This window comes from Fusarium musae, chromosome 1, assembly GCF_019915245.1.
Source record: "Fusarium musae strain F31 chromosome 1, whole genome shotgun sequence".
Lineage (NCBI taxonomy): Eukaryota > Fungi > Ascomycota > Sordariomycetes > Hypocreales > Nectriaceae > Fusarium > Fusarium musae.
The window spans coordinates 3,654,580-3,673,502 of record NC_058387.1 but is presented as its reverse complement, the minus strand read 5'-3'; the positions used below and the strand labels follow the sequence as shown (position 1 = coordinate 3,673,502).

The 18,923-nt window shown below is 49.2% G+C and overlaps 8 protein-coding genes across 8 annotated transcripts; 7 read left to right on the top strand and 1 right to left on the bottom strand.

Annotated features, from left to right (window-relative positions):
* Window positions 1-708: 708 nt before the first annotated feature.
* J7337_001112 (uncharacterized protein) lies at window positions 709-2,124 on the top strand (the record flags this gene model as incomplete). The annotated part of the gene is made up of 1 exon (XM_044818856.1): window positions 709-2,124. One exon carries the CDS (start codon window positions 709-711, stop codon window positions 2,122-2,124), a length of 1,416 nt encoding a protein of 471 aa, XP_044686558.1.
* Window positions 2,125-3,864: 1,740 nt separating this feature from the next.
* Window positions 3,865-5,190, top strand: J7337_001111 (uncharacterized protein; the record flags this gene model as incomplete). The annotated part of the gene is made up of 1 exon (XM_044818855.1): window positions 3,865-5,190. The coding sequence occupies one exon, from the start codon at window positions 3,865-3,867 to the stop codon at window positions 5,188-5,190; it is 1,326 nt and encodes a 441-aa protein (XP_044686557.1).
* Window positions 5,191-6,288: 1,098 nt separating this feature from the next.
* Window positions 6,289-8,156, top strand: J7337_001110 (uncharacterized protein; the record flags this gene model as incomplete). The annotated part of the gene is made up of 3 exons (XM_044818854.1): window positions 6,289-6,460; window positions 6,542-6,944; window positions 6,992-8,156. The coding sequence occupies 3 exons, from the start codon at window positions 6,289-6,291 to the stop codon at window positions 8,154-8,156; spliced, it is 1,740 nt and encodes a 579-aa protein (XP_044686556.1).
* Window positions 8,157-8,503: 347 nt separating this feature from the next.
* On the top strand, window positions 8,504-9,448 carry J7337_001109 (uncharacterized protein; the record flags this gene model as incomplete). Its single annotated transcript, XM_044818853.1, has 1 exon — window positions 8,504-9,448. One exon carries the CDS (start codon window positions 8,504-8,506, stop codon window positions 9,446-9,448), a length of 945 nt encoding a protein of 314 aa, XP_044686555.1.
* A 541-nt stretch (window positions 9,449-9,989) lies between these two features.
* Window positions 9,990-11,082, top strand: J7337_001108 (uncharacterized protein; the record flags this gene model as incomplete). The annotated part of the gene is made up of 3 exons (XM_044818852.1): window positions 9,990-10,041; window positions 10,127-10,665; window positions 10,717-11,082. 3 exons carry the CDS (start codon window positions 9,990-9,992, stop codon window positions 11,080-11,082), a joined length of 957 nt encoding a protein of 318 aa, XP_044686554.1.
* A 619-nt stretch (window positions 11,083-11,701) lies between these two features.
* Window positions 11,702-13,838, bottom strand: J7337_001107 (uncharacterized protein; the record flags this gene model as incomplete). The annotated part of the gene is made up of 2 exons (XM_044818851.1): window positions 11,702-13,657; window positions 13,716-13,838. The coding sequence occupies 2 exons, from the start codon at window positions 13,836-13,838 to the stop codon at window positions 11,702-11,704; spliced, it is 2,079 nt and encodes a 692-aa protein (XP_044686553.1).
* Window positions 13,839-14,276: 438 nt separating this feature from the next.
* Window positions 14,277-15,096, top strand: J7337_001106 (uncharacterized protein; the record flags this gene model as incomplete). Its single annotated transcript, XM_044818850.1, has 3 exons — window positions 14,277-14,663; window positions 14,738-14,915; window positions 15,023-15,096. 3 exons carry the CDS (start codon window positions 14,277-14,279, stop codon window positions 15,094-15,096), a joined length of 639 nt encoding a protein of 212 aa, XP_044686552.1.
* Window positions 15,097-15,949: 853 nt separating this feature from the next.
* STT3 (oligosaccharyl transferase stt3 subunit) lies at window positions 15,950-18,483 on the top strand (the record flags this gene model as incomplete). The annotated part of the gene is made up of 4 exons (XM_044818849.1): window positions 15,950-16,085; window positions 16,290-16,964; window positions 17,016-18,159; window positions 18,213-18,483. 4 exons carry the CDS (start codon window positions 15,950-15,952, stop codon window positions 18,481-18,483), a joined length of 2,226 nt encoding a protein of 741 aa, XP_044686551.1.
* Window positions 18,484-18,923: the final 440 nt, after the last annotated feature.

Sequence of the window (18,923 nt, the reverse complement as noted above, 5' to 3'; positions counted from 1 at the left end):
TTTTGCCCTGGGCCTTTTACAGTTCTGCCCTTCGTTTGAGAAGGGCTTGGAAGGCTTATATTCCAGCCCAATCTGTTAGCTGTAGTAAGCTCACCTTCAGTGTGTCGGCGCCAGATCAAACACCCAAGATGAAAAGTCTGACTTGGTTCATGGAGTCTCCCTCACTTGGCACCCTTGGCAGTGATGACGAAGGACGACGACGCAAGCTGGGATGACTTCAGCTCCCATGATACAGTAGCTAGCTCACTGTTCAGTTAGGCTTTTACTGTCTTTTGGGTGCTTCCTCCCATTTCCCCGCCACTTTATTCGGGGGGGGGGGTCTCCAATTGACATGAAAACTGGCCCCGCCCACGCAGAACTAGGCCCGCCCTTGGATAGCTCCATAAGGTGAGCTTCAGAAGCTGCCAGCTTCCTAACCTCCCCCTACCACATTCAGATTCAGATTCAGATTCAGACTCAGACTCAGACTCAGACTCAGATCTGGCCTCGACATCCTTGGTCCATATACGCGGGAGGAGCTTACCTCCGGTCTTTACTGCTTGGTCTTTCCTGCTTGGCTTTAAGCTTGGCTGTCTTTTTTATTTCACCCCCAACAAACCCCTTCTTGGATACTTACCTTGGTAGCTTCATCCACTTTCTACGAGGTTTCGCAATAAGCGCCATCATCCCATTCAATTAGTGGCCACCTTATTGGCGACAATCATAGCCATGGCTCACCTCACCATTCGCAATCTTACTATCAACCCAATCGAGCTTATTGAAATCGAAAGGTTCGAGGGCCAGACTGTGAGAACCGGCAACCGCCTCTCAAATATGACAAGCCATATCAGTGGCTTCATTAAGGCTACTGACTTCAGCTCTCGCCAAACCCAGGCCAAGGGCGACCCCATCCACAAGGAAAATGCCTGTGTCAAAGTTGAGCCCTTCAAGACCAAGGGTTCTGGCATCCGAGCCGCCGACAAGAATAAGGAGGTGGTCCGTCTTACCTTCAAATATGAGGATCATAAGTATCAGGTCGACATCCCCAACCCCTCCAACAAATCTTCTGTCATGAAGAACCTGGACGGAGGCAAACATGATCTCACTGTCGTTTATACCCCCAACGGTGCCTTTCTAGCCATCTTCTCTTCTGCCCAGCTGCATCGCTGGATGCACGAGCTTCACGACGACTGGCCACTCACTCTGCTTTCGATCCCTGGCACGCACAATTCTCCTACCTGCTATACTGCTCTTCCTTCTGTTCGATGTCAAGCGGTCGGCGTCTTGGAGCAACTCAAAAATGGTGTTCGGTTTCTCGACGTTCGAGTATCCGTGAGTCCTGACGATGATGAACTTGCTCTAGTCCACAGCGTGTTTCCCATTTCCTTGACTGGCACAAAGTACTTCAAGCACATGCTCGAGGATATTTACAAGTTCCTCGACGAGAACAGCAGTGAGACTGTCATCATGAGTATCAAGCGCGAAGGTACTGGAAGGGGCAACGACGAACAACTCGGAAAATATCTGAAGCACAGCTACGTCGATAAAAGACGAAGTCGATGGTGGACTGAGCCCAGGATTCCAACTCTGGGTGGTGCCCGTGGTCGCATTGTCATCGTCCGCCGCTTCAACTTGGACGGCGAGATGAAGAAGACATGCTGGGATGGTCGGGGTTGGGGTATTGACGCAGGCGCCTGGCCCGATAATTGCGAAGACGGCAAGGTGCCAGGAGGTATTATCCGTGTCCAAGACTTTTACGAGATTACCGAGAGCCAGAATATTGAGAAAAAGATCGAGTACTGCCGTCGGCAACTCGAACGCGCTGCTGAGCAGACCTTCGCTCTCGCCGGGATGGATGGTCATAAAAAGGATGCTAGTTTACCCCCCTTGTTTGTCAACTTCCTTACAGCAAGCAACTTCTTCAACGCAACCTGCTGGCCAGAGCGTATTGCTGCCAAGGTCAACCCCTCTGTTATCGAATACCTCTGCATGTGCCACGGCGAGGATGGTAAGGGGCCAAACAAGCTCAAGATCGGTTCTGCAGGTACGGGAGTCGTCGTCACCGACTGGGTAGGCCACAAGGATGATTGGGATTTGATCCGCTGCATTGTTGGAATGAACGCGAGGCTGCAGCTTAAGAAATAAGTTTAGTACATGCCATAAGAGTGAACGAGAACACGACAGGCAGGCGTAACAAAAATGGATATCTACGGATATAGCTATTCCATTCTCAGGTAGGATACATCTCCAGCAATCACACGTAGTTACAAAAAAAAGGTATAGATAGCATGGCTTGGTAAATTATATATTCTCAAGTTACATATTTCTCGAAGTACAATAACTTCGCGATCATTAATCGTTAAATCTAATAAACATGGTTAGCTATGATATCTTCGCAATGTGGGAAAAAAAAACATATGTAGGAAACCATATCAGTTCTCCAAGGTGAATAGGTTGTTCGTCACGATGAACTCGGATAGAGCTAATAATAGCAGAGTCATCATATGGCAGGGGTGTGCAGAAGATGTGCGCAAGGAAAATGCCGTCTTACCATTCATGAGACTAAAATGTCTATTATATACCTATGACGGAATTAGCATCCGTCATCATTGAGTTTGGCAACAAAAGCGCAAGATCAGATCTAGACAGGTTAGCCATGGAATCGCGATGGTTAGAGCATCAGAAGCATACCAATCAGTCAGATGTTGATGTTGTGTTCATATCCCAAGGCCCGAAGACCAAGAGTCAAACAGTGTGAATACTAAAAAAACAACTCATCACGAAAGGGATGTGTATGCAAGAGCAAGAATTCTTTGTTCAAGTACCTAGATCCTCAACAGTCAGCCACCAGTTCTTCTACCAGATACCGACAAGAATCCATTTCCACAGGAGCCACGATCAGGTGACGAAGTATCAACAAGAGGTCCCACTACACACCCACCACAAGGATTTGTACGTCCTTGCTTTTCTAGGGTGGGAGGCAGCAGTACTCATTTATGTCCGCCCGTTCGTTCAAATCTTCATCATAAAGTGGCTGGGAGCGCTTGAGAGGGAAGATGAGATTTACCTATTGACAAACGCGAGTTAGCAATTGCATCAGTAGAAAACGGTGCAAGCAAAAGAGGCGTTGTGATCTCCAGTCAGACAAGGCTGAAACTTATAACAACAGTATCCACATAGTATTTTAAGAATGAGGAATCCCTAAGGTGTCGTTTTGATCATCACTCGGAGAGGGTTTGGAAAAAACAAAGGAATTTATTTACCAACCTTTTCAGTGTATAGCAAGAGATGACGCGCGCTCAATCGGGAGACGCGTCCATTCAACGGCTAACAGGTGAGCAAACAAAACTAGTGACTGGTCAGTACGAGGTTTGTGACAAAAACATCCTGCCGGTTCCGAGGTCCAAAGCTTCTCAGTGTAATTCTAGAGATTGCTATATCACCATTGTGCTGGTCTGATTTGGATTGTTCGTGTATGATATTCATCATGTGAAGTAGAAAATAAAGCAGGGAGTGGGGGAAATTCTTACCTGTGAGAAATTCAAGGTCATGGTCGCGCAAAAGCTGGGCAACGGCTTTGCATCGTGTGCGCGATCCAGACCTTGAGGAATGAAGAGGGAGAGGTTTGAGCGAAGGAAAAACGAAGACAAGAAAATTTATTGTTGGTGGAGGTCACCTTTGCTGACTGTACATCCGCACTAATCTTGTTTCGTGCTAGACGAACCCCGCAATCCGCCACCCGGTCCTTACCGTGTGGCGCATGCTGTGGCGAATTATCACCGCCATAAAGGACCTCATACCGCCCGAGCTGAATGCGTTGTGCTTCAGCTTACGCACCTCACTTTCCAACACCGTTGGATTTGGAAACAACAAAAAAACTTCACTATGGCGTCTTTAGAGGCGCTGTTGGGTCCGATGGCCCGACGGCTTCTCAAAGTTGCTGTGGCCAAAACCACGAATGTGGTTCGGACCAAGCTCGTCTTCATGACGCGGCCCCTGCAATCCCAACTCACACTCAGAACCGCCAGAGTTGCTCGTCAACCTATTCACCCCGTTGCTGTGCTTCGGCAGCAGAAGCGCCATACTAGATGGTTCTCGAGCTCCGCAGCTCAGAATGTCAACCGAGTCATTAGGAGATTCATCAGCTCCGAACCCAAGGCTGCCCGTTTCGATCGATTCAAGCTCCCGACCTCGAACACATCTCGACGTGTTGCTCAGTTCTCCGGCCGAGCTCCTTTTGCCAATGCTCTTCGGCCCAATCTGACCGGTGGTGCTTTTCCTCGCAGTGCTGGCGGATACAGTCTCGGAGGCAGTGCTCGGTACTTCTCGCATACTCCGGCAGCTCCGGCCCAGGTTGTGCAGAACGTCTCCCAAGCCATGAGAGCGTTTTTCCTTTCCGGCCAAAAGCTCCGTTACGATGGTCTTGGGCCTCGAGGCGAGCGACAGTATCGTGCTGTGTCACCAGTCGAAGATCAGGCGATGCACAAGCTCTCCGCCTTCTCCCACTCCGCTCCCGGCTCCTTCATCGACTTCCAGCTCAGCCCTACCGTCACAGCTCTGAGCCCTCTCGCTGCGGCTATTCCCTTTGCCTCCGAGACCTCTGGTTTCAAGGCTGAGGCCGCTGCTGGCGGCGCTTCCCTCAACACTGAGGGTTTCCTCGATGTTTTGTCCACTGACTTTGGACGAGCCTTGCAAGACCTCACGGCCATCAATGCCGACCTCCGCAGGCTTGCAGTGTTGGGTGACCTCCCAGTCTTATTAGAGAAGCATAACGTTCTTCGAGTCCGCTTTCCAGGCGTTGACCCTGAGACCATTGAGCGACTTTGCGATGACATTGGTATCCAGCGTGGTGTGGTGGGCCAAGATGCCGACTTTGACAGTACAGTCGGTATTCCGGTTGCCCTCCAATTCCCATTCGCTCCCGATGGCATGAAGTCAGCCTTGACCCCGAGCGTATCAGTCCGATCACTAGAGGGCTACGAAACTGATGAAATCTCGACTCTAGACGAGGAGTACTTTGTCCAGCAGTCATATCTGGACGAAATGATAAATAGTCCATGGTTGGCTGAGGCCGAGGGATACGAGACGATGTCGCCTCCAGACAGCTCTTCAATAGCTGGACCATCAGAAGACTATGAAGGCCTCGAAGGTATCTACCGATTTTTGGAGGAATGTGACCAGGCCAAAGGAAGAATTGGCCGAGCGAATTGATTTTGAGCGAAACGATACCAGAATGCCACATGAAAATGTTCAGGCATTGAATTTGATGACCGACACTCTCTACACTTGTATGACCACCAAAGGCTAGATTTAGACTGAAACTGTAACTAGCTTGTTGCCAATTGATCTCCTTGAGTGAACAATTAGCCTATGGGCTTCATTGAACAAATGCGTGATATTCGTGATGAACAAATTGGTTGGTGATGTTATATTGCTGAATTGTAACCTCACCAGTTTTTGTGTAACTCCTTTGGACCTCGATTGTATGCAGTTCGTTGACTCTTCTCAGATGGTTCTGTCTGGTAGCTGGCTCATTTGTTGTATCGATGGATCAGATGGTGGGCTTGGTGTAGAAGGCAAGGCTTTCTGAGACGGTTGAGGTTGTGAAGCTGGACGTCGCGGGTCGAGAAGATTGGTGCGAGTCGATATATCTTGTAGAAACATTGCCATTGAGAACATTTGGGCACAGCGATGCTGGCATTCTATGGAAGAAGACGACATTGTAAAAGTATTGGTTTACGATGAGTGTTGGTGCTAACGGTGAGATGAGGAGACGTTGAAAAGTGGACGGACATGGCATTGATGCAGTTACCCTATGGCGAGATATCCCAATGCAAAAAATCATGAATACTACCTACTTGCCTAGGAAGCTTGTGACAATCACACGATTGAGTAGAGCAGTCTTATGAGGACATATTATCACATACCTATGTCTTAATCATTTGAAATCGTACGGCGAGTGTGTCATGACAAGCATTATTCGGATTCGTTCTCTGACTTTTCGTTCAAGCTCACGTGGAGACCCAGGATTAACAGTAATTTTCGAATATATATATAATTGATTTAATTTAGCAGATAGCATAAATCCCCCTTAGTAACAAGTGTAATTATCTTGTCATGTGTGAAAAATCTCAGTCAATTTCAGTATTTTGGTGCTGTCTGAGGCTACAGCTGTTGTATCATTAACCTCAAAAATTCCGGTGCTTTAATGATCCTCTTATTCTAGTAGCTCCCATCTTTAACCTCCTCAATATCAACAACGAAAGCCCATCTTTGTGATATAGCGAGAAACTTCCCGAAACATAAACAATGACAACGACGCACCACGTTGGCCAACGCATCTCATACGATGGCGCTCTCTGCACGGTGAGATTTGTCGGTGAAGTCTCAGGTACAACAGGGACATGGCTCGGCGTAGAATGGGACGACTCAGCCCGTGGCAAACACGACGGATGTCACAAAGGCATTCGTTACTTTACCTGTAAGACTAGACACACCATCTGATACACATGTCTATCTGTTTGTGTGTAATTGATAACTACCTCTGACTGACTCTCTCAAGGCAAATCTAAATTCCCCACTGCTGCCTCATTTGTGCGCCCTTCACGGCCAGCTGACCCGCCGCGTCACTTTCTAGCAGCCGTTAACCACAAATATGCCTCCGAATACACGCTTCCAGATGGTAGAAGGGCCGCAGAAGAGATTGTGTTTTTCGGGAAGCGTGCCGAGGAGGTGGGGTTTGAGAAGATTCGCCGTAAGCAAGCCAATATCGGTGAGCTCACTGTGGTGATTCTCGAGGACCTCCAGGTATCCAGTGCGAGAGCAGACGATGAGAGCGAGGGGATCATTGCAAAGACGTGCCCCAAGATTACGCAGTTGGATCTCAGTCGCAATTTATTTGAGCGGCTTGACCCCGTGTTCGAAATTTGTCGTGAGCTACCAAATCTCCAGCACCTGACCCTCAAGTATGACCTTCTGGCCGTAGGCAAACAAGCCGCTGACCTAGTTATAGTGGGAATCGATTTCGGAACGTTTTAGACGATCAAGAAAACGATGCTGTAAACAGCGTCAAGGAACTTTCGCTCGAGGAAACCTTGCTGAGCTGGGAGGAAGTTTGTCACATCGCAACAAAGTCTCCATCTTTGGCTGCTCTTGATGCTGGATCAAACCAATTCCAATCTCTCCCTGCACTGGACTATGGCAATCTTTCGTCCACTTTGACATCAATCAACCTCGAAATCAACGAATTCACTACGCTCGTGGACATCAGCACCCTTGCAACTCTCAGATCACTGCGCAACATCCACCTCAAGGGGAACAACATTTCGTCAATCGCCCCTGAAGGTATAGAAGGGCCGATCTTCTCAGATACTGTCCAGTACCTCGACGTCTCCTATAACAACATTCAATCCTGGGACTTTGTGAGCCAGCTTCCCAAACATTTCCCTGGTCTAGTTGGGTTGCGAATTGGCCACAACCCCTTCTACGATGCTGCGGACGCTGATGCTAAAGCATCATCTTCGGAGGAGTCGCACATGTTTACTGTCGCCCGTCTTGGGTCACTGAAGTCCCTCAATTTCAGCCAGATCACGCCGGCTGATAGAAGTAACGCTGAGATGTTCTATCTTTCGCGGATTGCGAAACAGCTCGCGGCTGCGCCAGAGGACGCCGAACAAGAAGTCCTGGCAAATCACCCTCGCTATGCCGACCTTTGCAAAATCTACGGCGAACCAAATATTGTTCGCAGGTTGGAGGTCAACCCTGCTTTCCTGGAGGCACGTCTAGTTACTGTTGGTTTCCATCTTCAAGGTGGCGAGGAAAAAGTGAAAAAGATCCCCAAATCATACGATATATATGCCGTCAAAGGTATCGCTGGAAAACTGTTTGGACTGCCGCCTCTCAAGCTCGGGCTTATCTGGGAAACCGGAGAATGGGACCCTGTAGCTGGCTTTGACGATCAAGAGGGCGATAGCAGTGACGAGGAGGATGCCGAAGAGGAGAGGGAACGCAAAGGAATTTACACACATGTTGCTGAGGAGGATACCGCAGGCAAACCTGGACGATGGGTCAAAAGAGAAGTGGAACTCAAAGATGGACCTAGACAACTAGGTTACTGCGTAGATGGTTTGGATGTCAAGATTCGTGTGGAGGCTTCATGGAGCGAGAAAACCCCTTGACATTAAACGATGGTGCCAAAAATGGCTATTATAAAGAATCGATAAGTTACACTAAACTTAGCTAGGTCTTTTTGTCACTTGGGATATAGGCATAAAGTTTCGTTGCCTCCCCTGGGTGTTACAAAGCCTTCTCGGTTTGCATCTGAGCCTCTGTCCGTGCTCACTTGTGTCACAGCAAACGGGAGCCCATGAGACAACAGGAAACTGACAAGCTGTATGCGTAAATTCTATAAAGAGAGCTCCCCAGGACCTGGTCTCTGAAATCTTGCTCTAGCATATTTCACATCCCACAACTTGCTTCTTCACTTTTCTCCTGTCCCTTGACCACACAACACTCTCCAGCCAACATGGGAATCAAACCCCAGTTCTTTCTGGTCAGACCAGGGGCAGAGCAAATCACGCCCAACGGCCAAGTTCTTTCTCAGCCTGCAACTGCTGTACCCCTTATTCCGGCAGACCTTCTGCCGGAGTGGATCGAAGTCGTCGGCGCCCCTCGAAGTTTGTCCCTAGATGAGACTAGAGACATGGGAAATTTGGGGGTTATTCATGCTGAGCTGGATACTTACAAGCTTCGATTCGCTCCCATTACTAGGGATGGATCTTCGACTAGTGGTGAATCGGACACTTCAGAGGAGCGGGCCACTGAGTTCCGGTCTGGTCCTTGCCCAGTGGGTGCATCATCTCACAACTACTATGAGAAACCAAAACCAACTACAACTACAACTCAGCTTGATTCTCAGAAGTCTCCGCTAAAGCCAGCAAAAGGCCTCTCATCTAGCCGCCACAATCCCTCCAACCAACAGCAGCCAGTCCATCTCAGGCCAACTTCCTTCAAAGAGACACGACAAATTCCAACCAACACTACGGCGCCATCATCTCAACTGCCTCTACCCTGTCGACACTGGTGTCACCACGGCGTCTGCAAATGGGGCCGAGACTGTCACTATGAACATGTAATGCCCACAACTGCAGAAGGCCTCGGAGAAGTTGGCCTAACTGGTCACCCTGATTGGTGGCTTCAAGCACAGGGATTGGTGCCTATGCCCCCCCAAGCCCTTCGTGCAGCGGATGCTTCGCATGGTCGACGAACAGCGAGGAAGATGGGGAATATCCTCCGAAGAAAGCAACGAGCCCGAATTCTTGCTAAGCGTCGAGATATGCACTCCGCAAACCTTGAAGAGGAATCCGAAGCTGAGGATGAGTATGAAGATGAAGAAGACTTCGAGGAGGAAGTGGTTAAACCTGAGCCAAAGAGAGGAGGAGAGGAGGGAATATTGATTGACCTTGATTAACGAGAGTGATGACCGCCATATCGATGGTATCAGCACTAGGGACAGCTTGCTGCGTATACTGGGTTCCTCCAGATAACTACCTCCCTGACCTGCTTCGCATCAGATCGGATCAATAGCACTATCCAATATTCTATCTCCATAAGGGACCCCTCGGCAGCACACAATTCCGTAAAGAGCAAGCCCCGATCTGTTGGCTTCGGGCTCACTCACAGAGCGTTGCGTTGCGGGATACGAGCTGGACTTAAGTTTAGTCAGATCCATCCTCGGATTTATGTAGCATTTTGGAGCTGCAATCCCGATGAACGGGTGTGGCGAACAACACCGTTATAGGTCAGATGGAGGGTGATTAATCAACCGAGATAGTCGCATAGAACTTTGAATTAAATGCAATCACCCAATCCTTCTGATGTATAAGTACCGTCGCATCTTTCCTCATTGATTGCTGAGTCTCACAGCCCCTCTCTCAACGCGATATCACCCAGTCCACACATATAGTTCTAGCTTGGATTACATACACATGCAAATATCCTCAACACCAAATATGCCCGAAATTCTGGGAAAGCATGTCGGCGCTCTCGGATACGGCCTTATGGGTATGTTTAGTCGTTCGACTCACTTAAAACAACCAGACTGATAACTTTGAAGGCTTCACTTGGCGTCCCAAACCAACTCCTTTAGATCAGGCTCTTGAAGCCATGCACACAGCCTTCGCCAATGGCTGCAATCTCTGGAGCGGCGCGGAATTTTACGGACCTCCAGATTATAACAGCATGACTCTCATCAACGCATACTTCACAAAATTCCCAGAAGATGCTGAAAAGATCACGATCGCCATCAAGGGCACTTACAACCCTGATACGTTTCAACTTGATGGATCTCCCGAGAATGTACGAAGGTCTATTGACAATGTGCTAAATCAACTGGGCGGTGTCAAGAAACTTGATATCTTCGCACCCTCAAGACGAGACCACAAAGTTCCTTTTGAAGAAACCCTCAACGTCATTCAGAAAGAATATGTTGACACCGGCAAGGTTGGTGGCATTGCTCTGTCGGAATGCAGTGCCGAGACTATCGAAGAAGCCATCAAGCATGTCAAGGTCGCTCTCGTTGAGGTCGAATGCAGTCTGTTCAGCCCCGACATCCTCAAGAATGGCGTTGCTGCGGCGTGTGCTAAGCACAATATTCCTATTATGGCCTACGCGCCTATTGGACGTGGCGTGAGTTCGCCCATTCACATCTAAACAACATAGATCTAACAGTCACTACAGATGTTGACAGGTCGCTTTGCCGACAGCTCTCAATTCCAGGACCAGGGCATTGCCAGCGGATTTCCGCGTTTTCAGCCAGAATCCTTCCAGCACAACCTCAAGCTTGTTGACCAAGTCAAGGCAGTAGCAGAAAGGAAGGGAATCACACCTGCACAGCTTGCCATCAACTGGGTTAGAGGACTAAACAGTCGCAAGGGAATGCCTACCATCATTCCCATCCCTGGCGCAACCACAACAGCTCGAGTCGAGGAGAACGCCCAGTACTTCCCGCTTTTGGAGGAAGAGATGACGACCCTCGAGGATATAATCTATGCATTTGAAGTTTCTGGCGGGCGGTATCCTGAAGGCGCGCCAATGGAGGCCTAACTGTGTGACAAAGTCTGTGGTTGAGTCAGAACACGGTTTTAAGACAGAAATGAGAAACAGTGAGTAGTAAAATTGCTGTTCAGCTGTAAAGTGTCCACGTGTTGCCCAAAACCAAAAGGACATTCGGAATTGCAGAATTCATAAAAATGAATGCCATCATGAAAAATTGAATGAGTGTTTCAAAAGGACCGTGACTTACCATACTGTATCTATGGTCCTATGTAGCACCTAGTTGGAGTGATGGGCTGCTAGAGAGAAGAAAAACTCTTCAGATGACTGCTCATCGTTGCGCAGAGTCTCTCGACTAAAAAGCTGAGATTGCTAAAACAGAGGTTGAGCTTCTGCTCCACGATGAAAGGAAGATGTTGTTGATGTGGAGATAGCACGTGACACTATACTCCTGGGTTAGGTTTCTTAAAATACTATGACAGCAGGGGCTAGGTAGTTAGTAACTCGGGATCGTGATGCGTAGAGATCAATACATTAAATTAAATTGTTGGTGAAACGAAAGACAGAAACCAAAAAAGCCTTGGGTATATCAATAAATTCGTCTCTTAGCTACCTCGCAACATAGGAACGCACGCCACTATGCTGCCAATACTTCATCCAATGGAGATCACTAAACTATCAATGCACCACTTGAACCGACTGCCTCCAGTCGGTTCACAAGCTTCTTCACATTCGCCCAGTCCTCGTTTTTGGGGCCATCCTTGCCACCAAGACCACTCGCAACTTCGAATACTGTGAGAGAGCCGTCGATGCCACCGGTCGCAAGACGCTTTCCATCGTTGGGCTCCCATGCAACCTTGTTCAGACTCTTTGAGAGCATAGTTCTGCCATCCTTTCGAGAGCTTGGCGAAATCCTGGACACAGGCTCTTCCGTCTCGACTGCGATGTCCCAAAGCTCCAGCCATCCAGCACCATCGACCAATGCAAATATGTTCGGCTTGACGGGCGACCACTTAGCGTCGTAGACGACGTCTTCACGCACAAAGTCAATTAGAGGCGAGATGGTGCCATCGCCAGAGCCAATTGTAGATGTTGCCGCTGGTGCTCGAACCTTCCAAAGCTTAACACTCCAATCGAGCGACGACGATATGACCAGATCGCCCAGATCCACCGGTCCCCTAGCAGGATGGAAATCCACAGACATGACAGGGGCGGTATGTCCCTTGTAGCTGATTTTCCTATCAACACCAGCCTTGGCACCGGCACGGTCATATCGGTGGCAAGGGAAGATGGTGCCCTCCTCACTGCCAACGAGGAAGAATGTAGGATCTGTAGCTGGGAAAGAAAGGCACGTTGGGCTCACGTCTTCAACAGCCACCTTGGCCTGACTTGGGTTCTTGAGTTCAAGAAGTTCCTGAGGCTGAGCAAAGACGTCCATTGTCCAGCCACAGACTACTCCGTCAGTGGAGCAAGAAATGATATTGTTGGCGTTCTGGGTACCAACAATATCAACAGAGTAGATAGGGTGGGCATGGCCGTAGCCCGTAAGGGGAGTCTTTTGAACCGGAGCCGCCTTTGCTCTCGTGTCCCACAGCAACACCTGGCCACTATATGAACCACCGATAATCAAGTTATTGTGGTAAGGAGAAAATTTAGCAGTCAAGACATCTGACTGCGCAGTGAAAACGTATTCAGGGCGATCCTGCATGTGCATGTTCCAGACCTGAACCAGCCCGTCAGGTTCATGGGGAGCTGTAGGGTTTTTGGTGTATGACGCGAGGACAAGCTCGCTGAACTTTGGCGAGAAATCAATTCCGCTGATCATGCGCTTCTTGGACCACCGCTCGTCAAAGAACTGGACCACTTCTTTTATCCTGTGTCGCCCCTTACCACCCGTGTTACCACTGTCTTCATCTTCATCATCGTTATCCTGGCCTTGTAAAGCATAGTCTGTGAGAATGTCATATGTCTCCTGATCGAGAGCTCTCTCGATCACCTTTGTCGACTTATCCAGGAAGTCGACGAATTCATCAGAGTGGGCGACAGCGTCCAGCTCTTCAGCGGTAAGATTCCTGGAAGGATAATTCGAAGCCGAGCCGGAAGGAAGCACACCGTCGCTCAGAAACTCCTTTGTCGCTCTCAATTCCTCCTCCACCTCTTCTCTAATCTTTTGTCGGAGTTCCTCTTCTCGATCTCGCTCTCTTCTGCTCAGCCTCTTGCTGGGTGTTGAAGTTACGGCGGGAACATCTTCGGCTTCAGATATGAGAGACTGAGCCCTGGTTCTGGTAGGTGTGGTCCACTCCTCTGTCGTCTGGACACCTTTGCTGTATGAAAAAACCTCCTTTACGGGGGACGGTGGGCATTCGAAAACGGTCAGGAGGGGAGCAGTGCTAAGACTAGGCGGCGGTTGCGCAGGAACTTGAGCGTGACTAGTGGTCGTGACTTCGGAGGGTTCGTTGCTGATTTCGCCGGCGCTGAGGACACTGTTTGGGCGGCTACCACGAGGAGCCGGAGAGCCAGGTCCTCCCGTGACAGTCGAGCCGGGCCTACTATCACCAACGAGACTGTTTATAAGAGTTTCGATCTCACGGCGGTTATCTGCTCTTCCAGGAGTTGGCGATATCAACTATGGTTGAGAAACGTCAACGATGGGCTTAAAGGCGGTAGGGTATCAGGGGACCAACGTCGCTAGAGGTTCCTATGTTGGAGCGACTTGCTGTTGCTTGGCTTGCCCGAAGCTCTCTCTGGCGCTTGAGCTCAGCAAGCTTCGCCTTCTTCGCTAGGATTTCATCTCGACGTTGTTGCATTGCGGACGTTCCACAGTCGCATTGCGAGACTGAACAATATGTTGACAGCTATGAGACTGGGTTTGGGAGGGTATGAATCGACAACGCGACGAATGATGATAAATAAAGTCTCGCAAAACAAATAGACGACGAGAAAATCGGACGAAATAAAAAGTCGACCTTCGCGACAAAATGGGGTGACTGTATGTACGTTCTTCCTTGCTTGTTTGTAGTGATCAAGTTGTGAAATGCTGCAAGGTATGAGCTTCCATTGTGATGGGGTCCAATTGAATCCATCCATGCGCGAGCGACTCAGGCACTTGCAATCCCCATAACCCCCTGCACAAGCCTGAAGTCTGAATGCTAATAAGGTACTAACCTACTCCGTACTAAGTACCTTACCTAGGTACCTACCTTAGGTACCTAGGTAGTGGATTGAAGGCGGTACGTATCGCTGGCATGGAAATTGATCTGGGAGATGAGGACGAGCACGTGATCACACTGGCCGGCTCACTGGCTACTGGCTCCAGCTTGTCCGAGCTCCCAGCCGCCAGCGGTTGGCTCTACCTATTTGGCAGCGAATGGAAAAACTGCGACTTTTCCCGACGACTTTTCAATTCTTCACCTCAAGCCGACGCATCTAATCCCCTTGAGCCACTCCGACTGGGTCCATTGACAAGCCATTGTCGACCACCGACTATCGTCAATACCGATCCTTTCGCTCTCCGTCCCGTTCGCCCTTTTTTTGCGACTCTAATTCCCAATGGCTTCGACCGGAGTGAACGTGCGTGTTATCATCCCCGATTCGGCCGCTCGACCGTATCCCAAGCCCGAGCACTCGACTACGTCAGGAAATACGACTATTCGAGCGGCAGAATTGGATAGTTCGTGGACTTGAGGACTAATTGAGTCATTTATAGGTTTTGCGGTGGTCCGCCCTTGGCCTGGGTATCTTTTACGGTTTCACCCACCAGCGAGCGATTACTGCCTCGCAAAAGGCCGAGCATGCGCAGCACGAGTACGAGAAGAAGGAGAAGCTTATCCAGCAAGCCAAGGCCGAGTTTGCTAAGAAGAACAACCCAACATCTGGCGACTCTGGTACGTCAGACTCAGTTTTGCTCTAAAAGCACTCCTGGCAATTGGCCGCGGCATATTGCATATGCGAGACACAACCTGTCGAGACCTCAAACTAACCATACATGCAGTGATCACCGACCCCTCAGACCCCAAGTTTGATCTCGAGAAGCTGCTGTTGAAGGTGCAGAAGGAGAACCCTTAAATATGTAATACCGGCGCGGGGAAACGCAACGCAAGATACGGGAAGGGAGAGGATGGAAGCAAAGGGAGGTTTCGGCGAAAAGGTTGACCAACCGTAGGGAAATAGGTCCTGCTGAGGCATAATCCGAGCCTCGAACCAGACTCGGTGTATGATTGAGGATATACATGGCGGCCCTGCATAGATGTTTCCTTAGGTCCCTGTTTAACTCTGTGTACAGGTGTACAATATATCTATTTTAGACGACAAGAAAAACGTCAATGGTTTTGGCTAGGGCTTGTAACACTTGGGCATGCAATGGGAGACTTCGAGCGGGAAAACTAGTAAGTTTATCTCTGCGGGCTTATATTATGATGTGTATCAGGTACGGATGTATGTATGTTTAGTTTTACAGTAAAAATCAAGGACTACGATAAGCGATTCTGATGCTCAAAGCGGTTTCTGTGACCAGTAGAGTGACATTTAGATGTGATTTAGCAAGCCGTTCACCTATATTGCATGCTCTCATGGTCAACTTCATCGAAATTGACGTAGAATGACCTGATTACCATAGTTAGGCTGTCTTCTTGATACGCCAGAGCTTGGCCGGATAAACTGTGGCTCAGCACCTAACGGGCATAAGAATGAGGTACCTCTTACCTTGCTAAAGGCCCATTTCCATCAAGTGGATGCACGGCCGCGTAAAGGATACGTACCTATGTCGGGGGAGGGTTCCACATTTACCTCCTGTAGCTCCCCGTCTCAGTAGTAAAGCTCCAAGCTGTCCTTCTGGTGGAGTTGAATATCATCTTGGGTTTCGGCTTCTGCAAGTTGCATCAACTCCAGGGTCAAATATCGTCGACAATCGTAACCCATCATGGCGGTAAAGACGGCAAAGACCGAAGACGTCCTCGCCGGAGTGAACGGACAAAACACTAGGACTCTACTAAGAGTCATCATTCTTCTCTTGATCGCTGGCGCAGCTGTGTCCAGTCGCCTTTTTTCTGTGATACGTAAGTGCTTTCTACCCATGATGGGCGAATGCCCTCAATTCCTGCTCTGTCTTTTCTGTCTCCAGAGCACAGAGAATTCTCTTCTATTAGGAATGAATCTTTTGCTAACTCATCCGCCGTAGGCTTCGAAAGTATTATTCACGAATGTCAGTCTTGCTCATACTAACAGATTGCTCCATCATGACGAGCTAACGTTCAAGACAGTCGACCCATGGTTCAACTTCCGCGCGACGAAATACCTCGTCGCCAATGGATTTTACAAGTTTTGGGATTGGTTCGATGACAGGACATGGCATCCTCTTGGGCGGGTAACCGGAGGCACCCTCTATCCTGGTCTGATGGTGACAAGCGGCGTCATCTACCACGCTCTCCGCGCCCTTACGGTCCCAGTCGATATTCGAAACATTTGCGTCCTTCTCGCCCCGGCCTTCTCCGGACTGACAGCTTATGCTGCCTACCTACTTACCAATGAGATGACTACATCTTCTTCCGCTGGTCTTCTTGCCGCAGTTTTCATGGGCATTGCACCTGGTTACATCTCTCGATCCGTGGCCGGTAGCTACGATAACGAGGCCATTGCCATTTTCCTTCTTGTCCTCACATTCTACCTCTGGGTCAAGGCCTTGAAGCTGGGTTCGATGCTGTGGGGTGCTCTTTGCGCACTATCGTACGCATACATGGTTGCATCGTGGGGTGGATATGCTTTCATTACATGTCTACTGCCCGTCCATGCCTTCGTTCTCCTTTGCATGGGCCGTTACAGTGATCGCCTCTATATCAGCTACACGACGTGGTACGCTATCGGTACCATGGCTAGTTTCCAGGTGCCATTCGTCGGCTTCCTTTGTGTCAAGACTAATGAGCACATGCCCGCGCTTGGTGTGTACCCAAACATTCATTGCAACACATGGTACTAACATTATCATTTAGGTGTTTTTGGCCTCCTTCAGGTGATTGCATTCATTGTTTACGTCAAGTCTGTTATCCCTGGACGACAGATCACAACTATCGTAGTTGCCGCTGGTGTAGCGACTTTCTTCGTCGGTCTCGCTGGCCTCATTCTTTTGACCTCATTTGGATACATCGCGCCCTGGGGCGGTCGATTCTATTCATTGTTCGACACCGGTTATGCCAAGATCCACATTCCCATCATTGCTTCAGTCTCTGAGCATCAGCCTACCGCATGGCCCTCATTTTTCTTTGATCTTAACTTCCTCATCTGGCTCTTCCCTGCTGGTGTTTATATGTGTTTCCAGAACCTCGCGGATGAGCATGTCTTCATTGTTGTCTATGCTCTGTTTGCAAGCTACTTTGCTGGTGTTATGGTCCGTCTTATGCTCACACTGACACCTGTTGTGTGTGTTGCCGCTGCCATGGCTGCCTCTCAGCTCCTCGACACCTATCTCCGGGTCAATCAGCCTGAGCCAACCCAGGCTGCACAAGGAGAGGCCGTTGATGGATCCAAGAAGGCCAAGGGTGCACTTCGAGCGACCACAAAGCCCGAAGTTGGTGTTTACACTACCTTGTCCAAGATTACGGTTGTTGCTGGCATGGTCATCTACCTGGTCATGTTTGTTACTCACTGCACATGGGTCACCTCCAACGCCTACTCAGCACCTTCTGTTGTCCTGTCCAGTCGGCGCATGGATGGCAGCCCGGTCATCATTGATGACTATCGTGAGGCCTATCAGTGGCTCCGACAGAACACCGGCAAAGACGCCAAGATCATGTCATGGTGGGATTATGGTTATCAGATTGGTGGTATGGCTGACCGACCAACGCTTGTCGACAACAACACCTGGAACAACACCCATATCGCTACTGTTGGAAAGGCCATGAGTTCTCGCGAGGAGGTCAGCTATCCCATCATGCGCCAGCACGAGGTTGACTATGTCCTCGTCGTCTTTGGTGGCGTTCTTGGCTACTCTGGAGATGATATCAACAAGTTTCTCTGGATGGTTCGCATTGCGGAGGGCATTTGGCCTGATGAGGTCAAAGAGCGCAACTTCTTCACCGAACGCGGCGAATACAGAGTTGATGCCGGCGCTACCGAGACTATGAAGAACAGCTTGATGTAAGTAAACTTCCGCGCAGCGACTTGTCACCATGCTAACAGGTTGCCTTCAGGTACAAGATGTCTTACCACAACTTTAATAAGACGAACTCACCTGGAAAGATCGTCGATCGAGTGCGTGGTGTTAAGATGCCCGATACAAGCCCCACACTCGATGTACTGGAAGAGGCCTTTACCAGTGAGAATTGGCTCATCCGTATTTACAAGGTCAAGGATCTTGACAACGTTGGCCGTGATCATTTTGAAGCGGGTGCCTTTAGCCGTGGGCAGAAGAAGAAGAAGGCGGTTCAAAAGCGAGGTGCCCGCGTCCTCCGTGTGGATTAGATGGAGAAGGAGCTTTTGGTGCTGGAGCCTAAAAGGAAGGGATAAAGGTTCCCGGTTTAGCTCGCATTTAGACAAAATTGAATTCAATATGTATATCAGTGTAATATTTGGTTGGAAAAGAGATTTCTCCATCTCATGTAAGTACCGTCGGAGCAACTCATGCATAATGTTAAGTGTGTTTGCTACCATATGACATCCAACGTCAATGATCTATCAGCGGCAACAAAGAGTGGCATTAAAGACTTTGGCATGTTTGCTTGATAAAGCTAAGGGAAGAGAAGAGGGGAAATAAGGGAATTGTCGTTTGCCAGCTTGAAAACGACCGAATACAACGGCAAGATTGATTGTCAACGTTGATAACAAAGTTGGTGACTTTGTCGGTATGCCCGAACAGAAATTCGCGCACAAGAGAGGGGGATGTCCTGTCCCATCTTCGTATT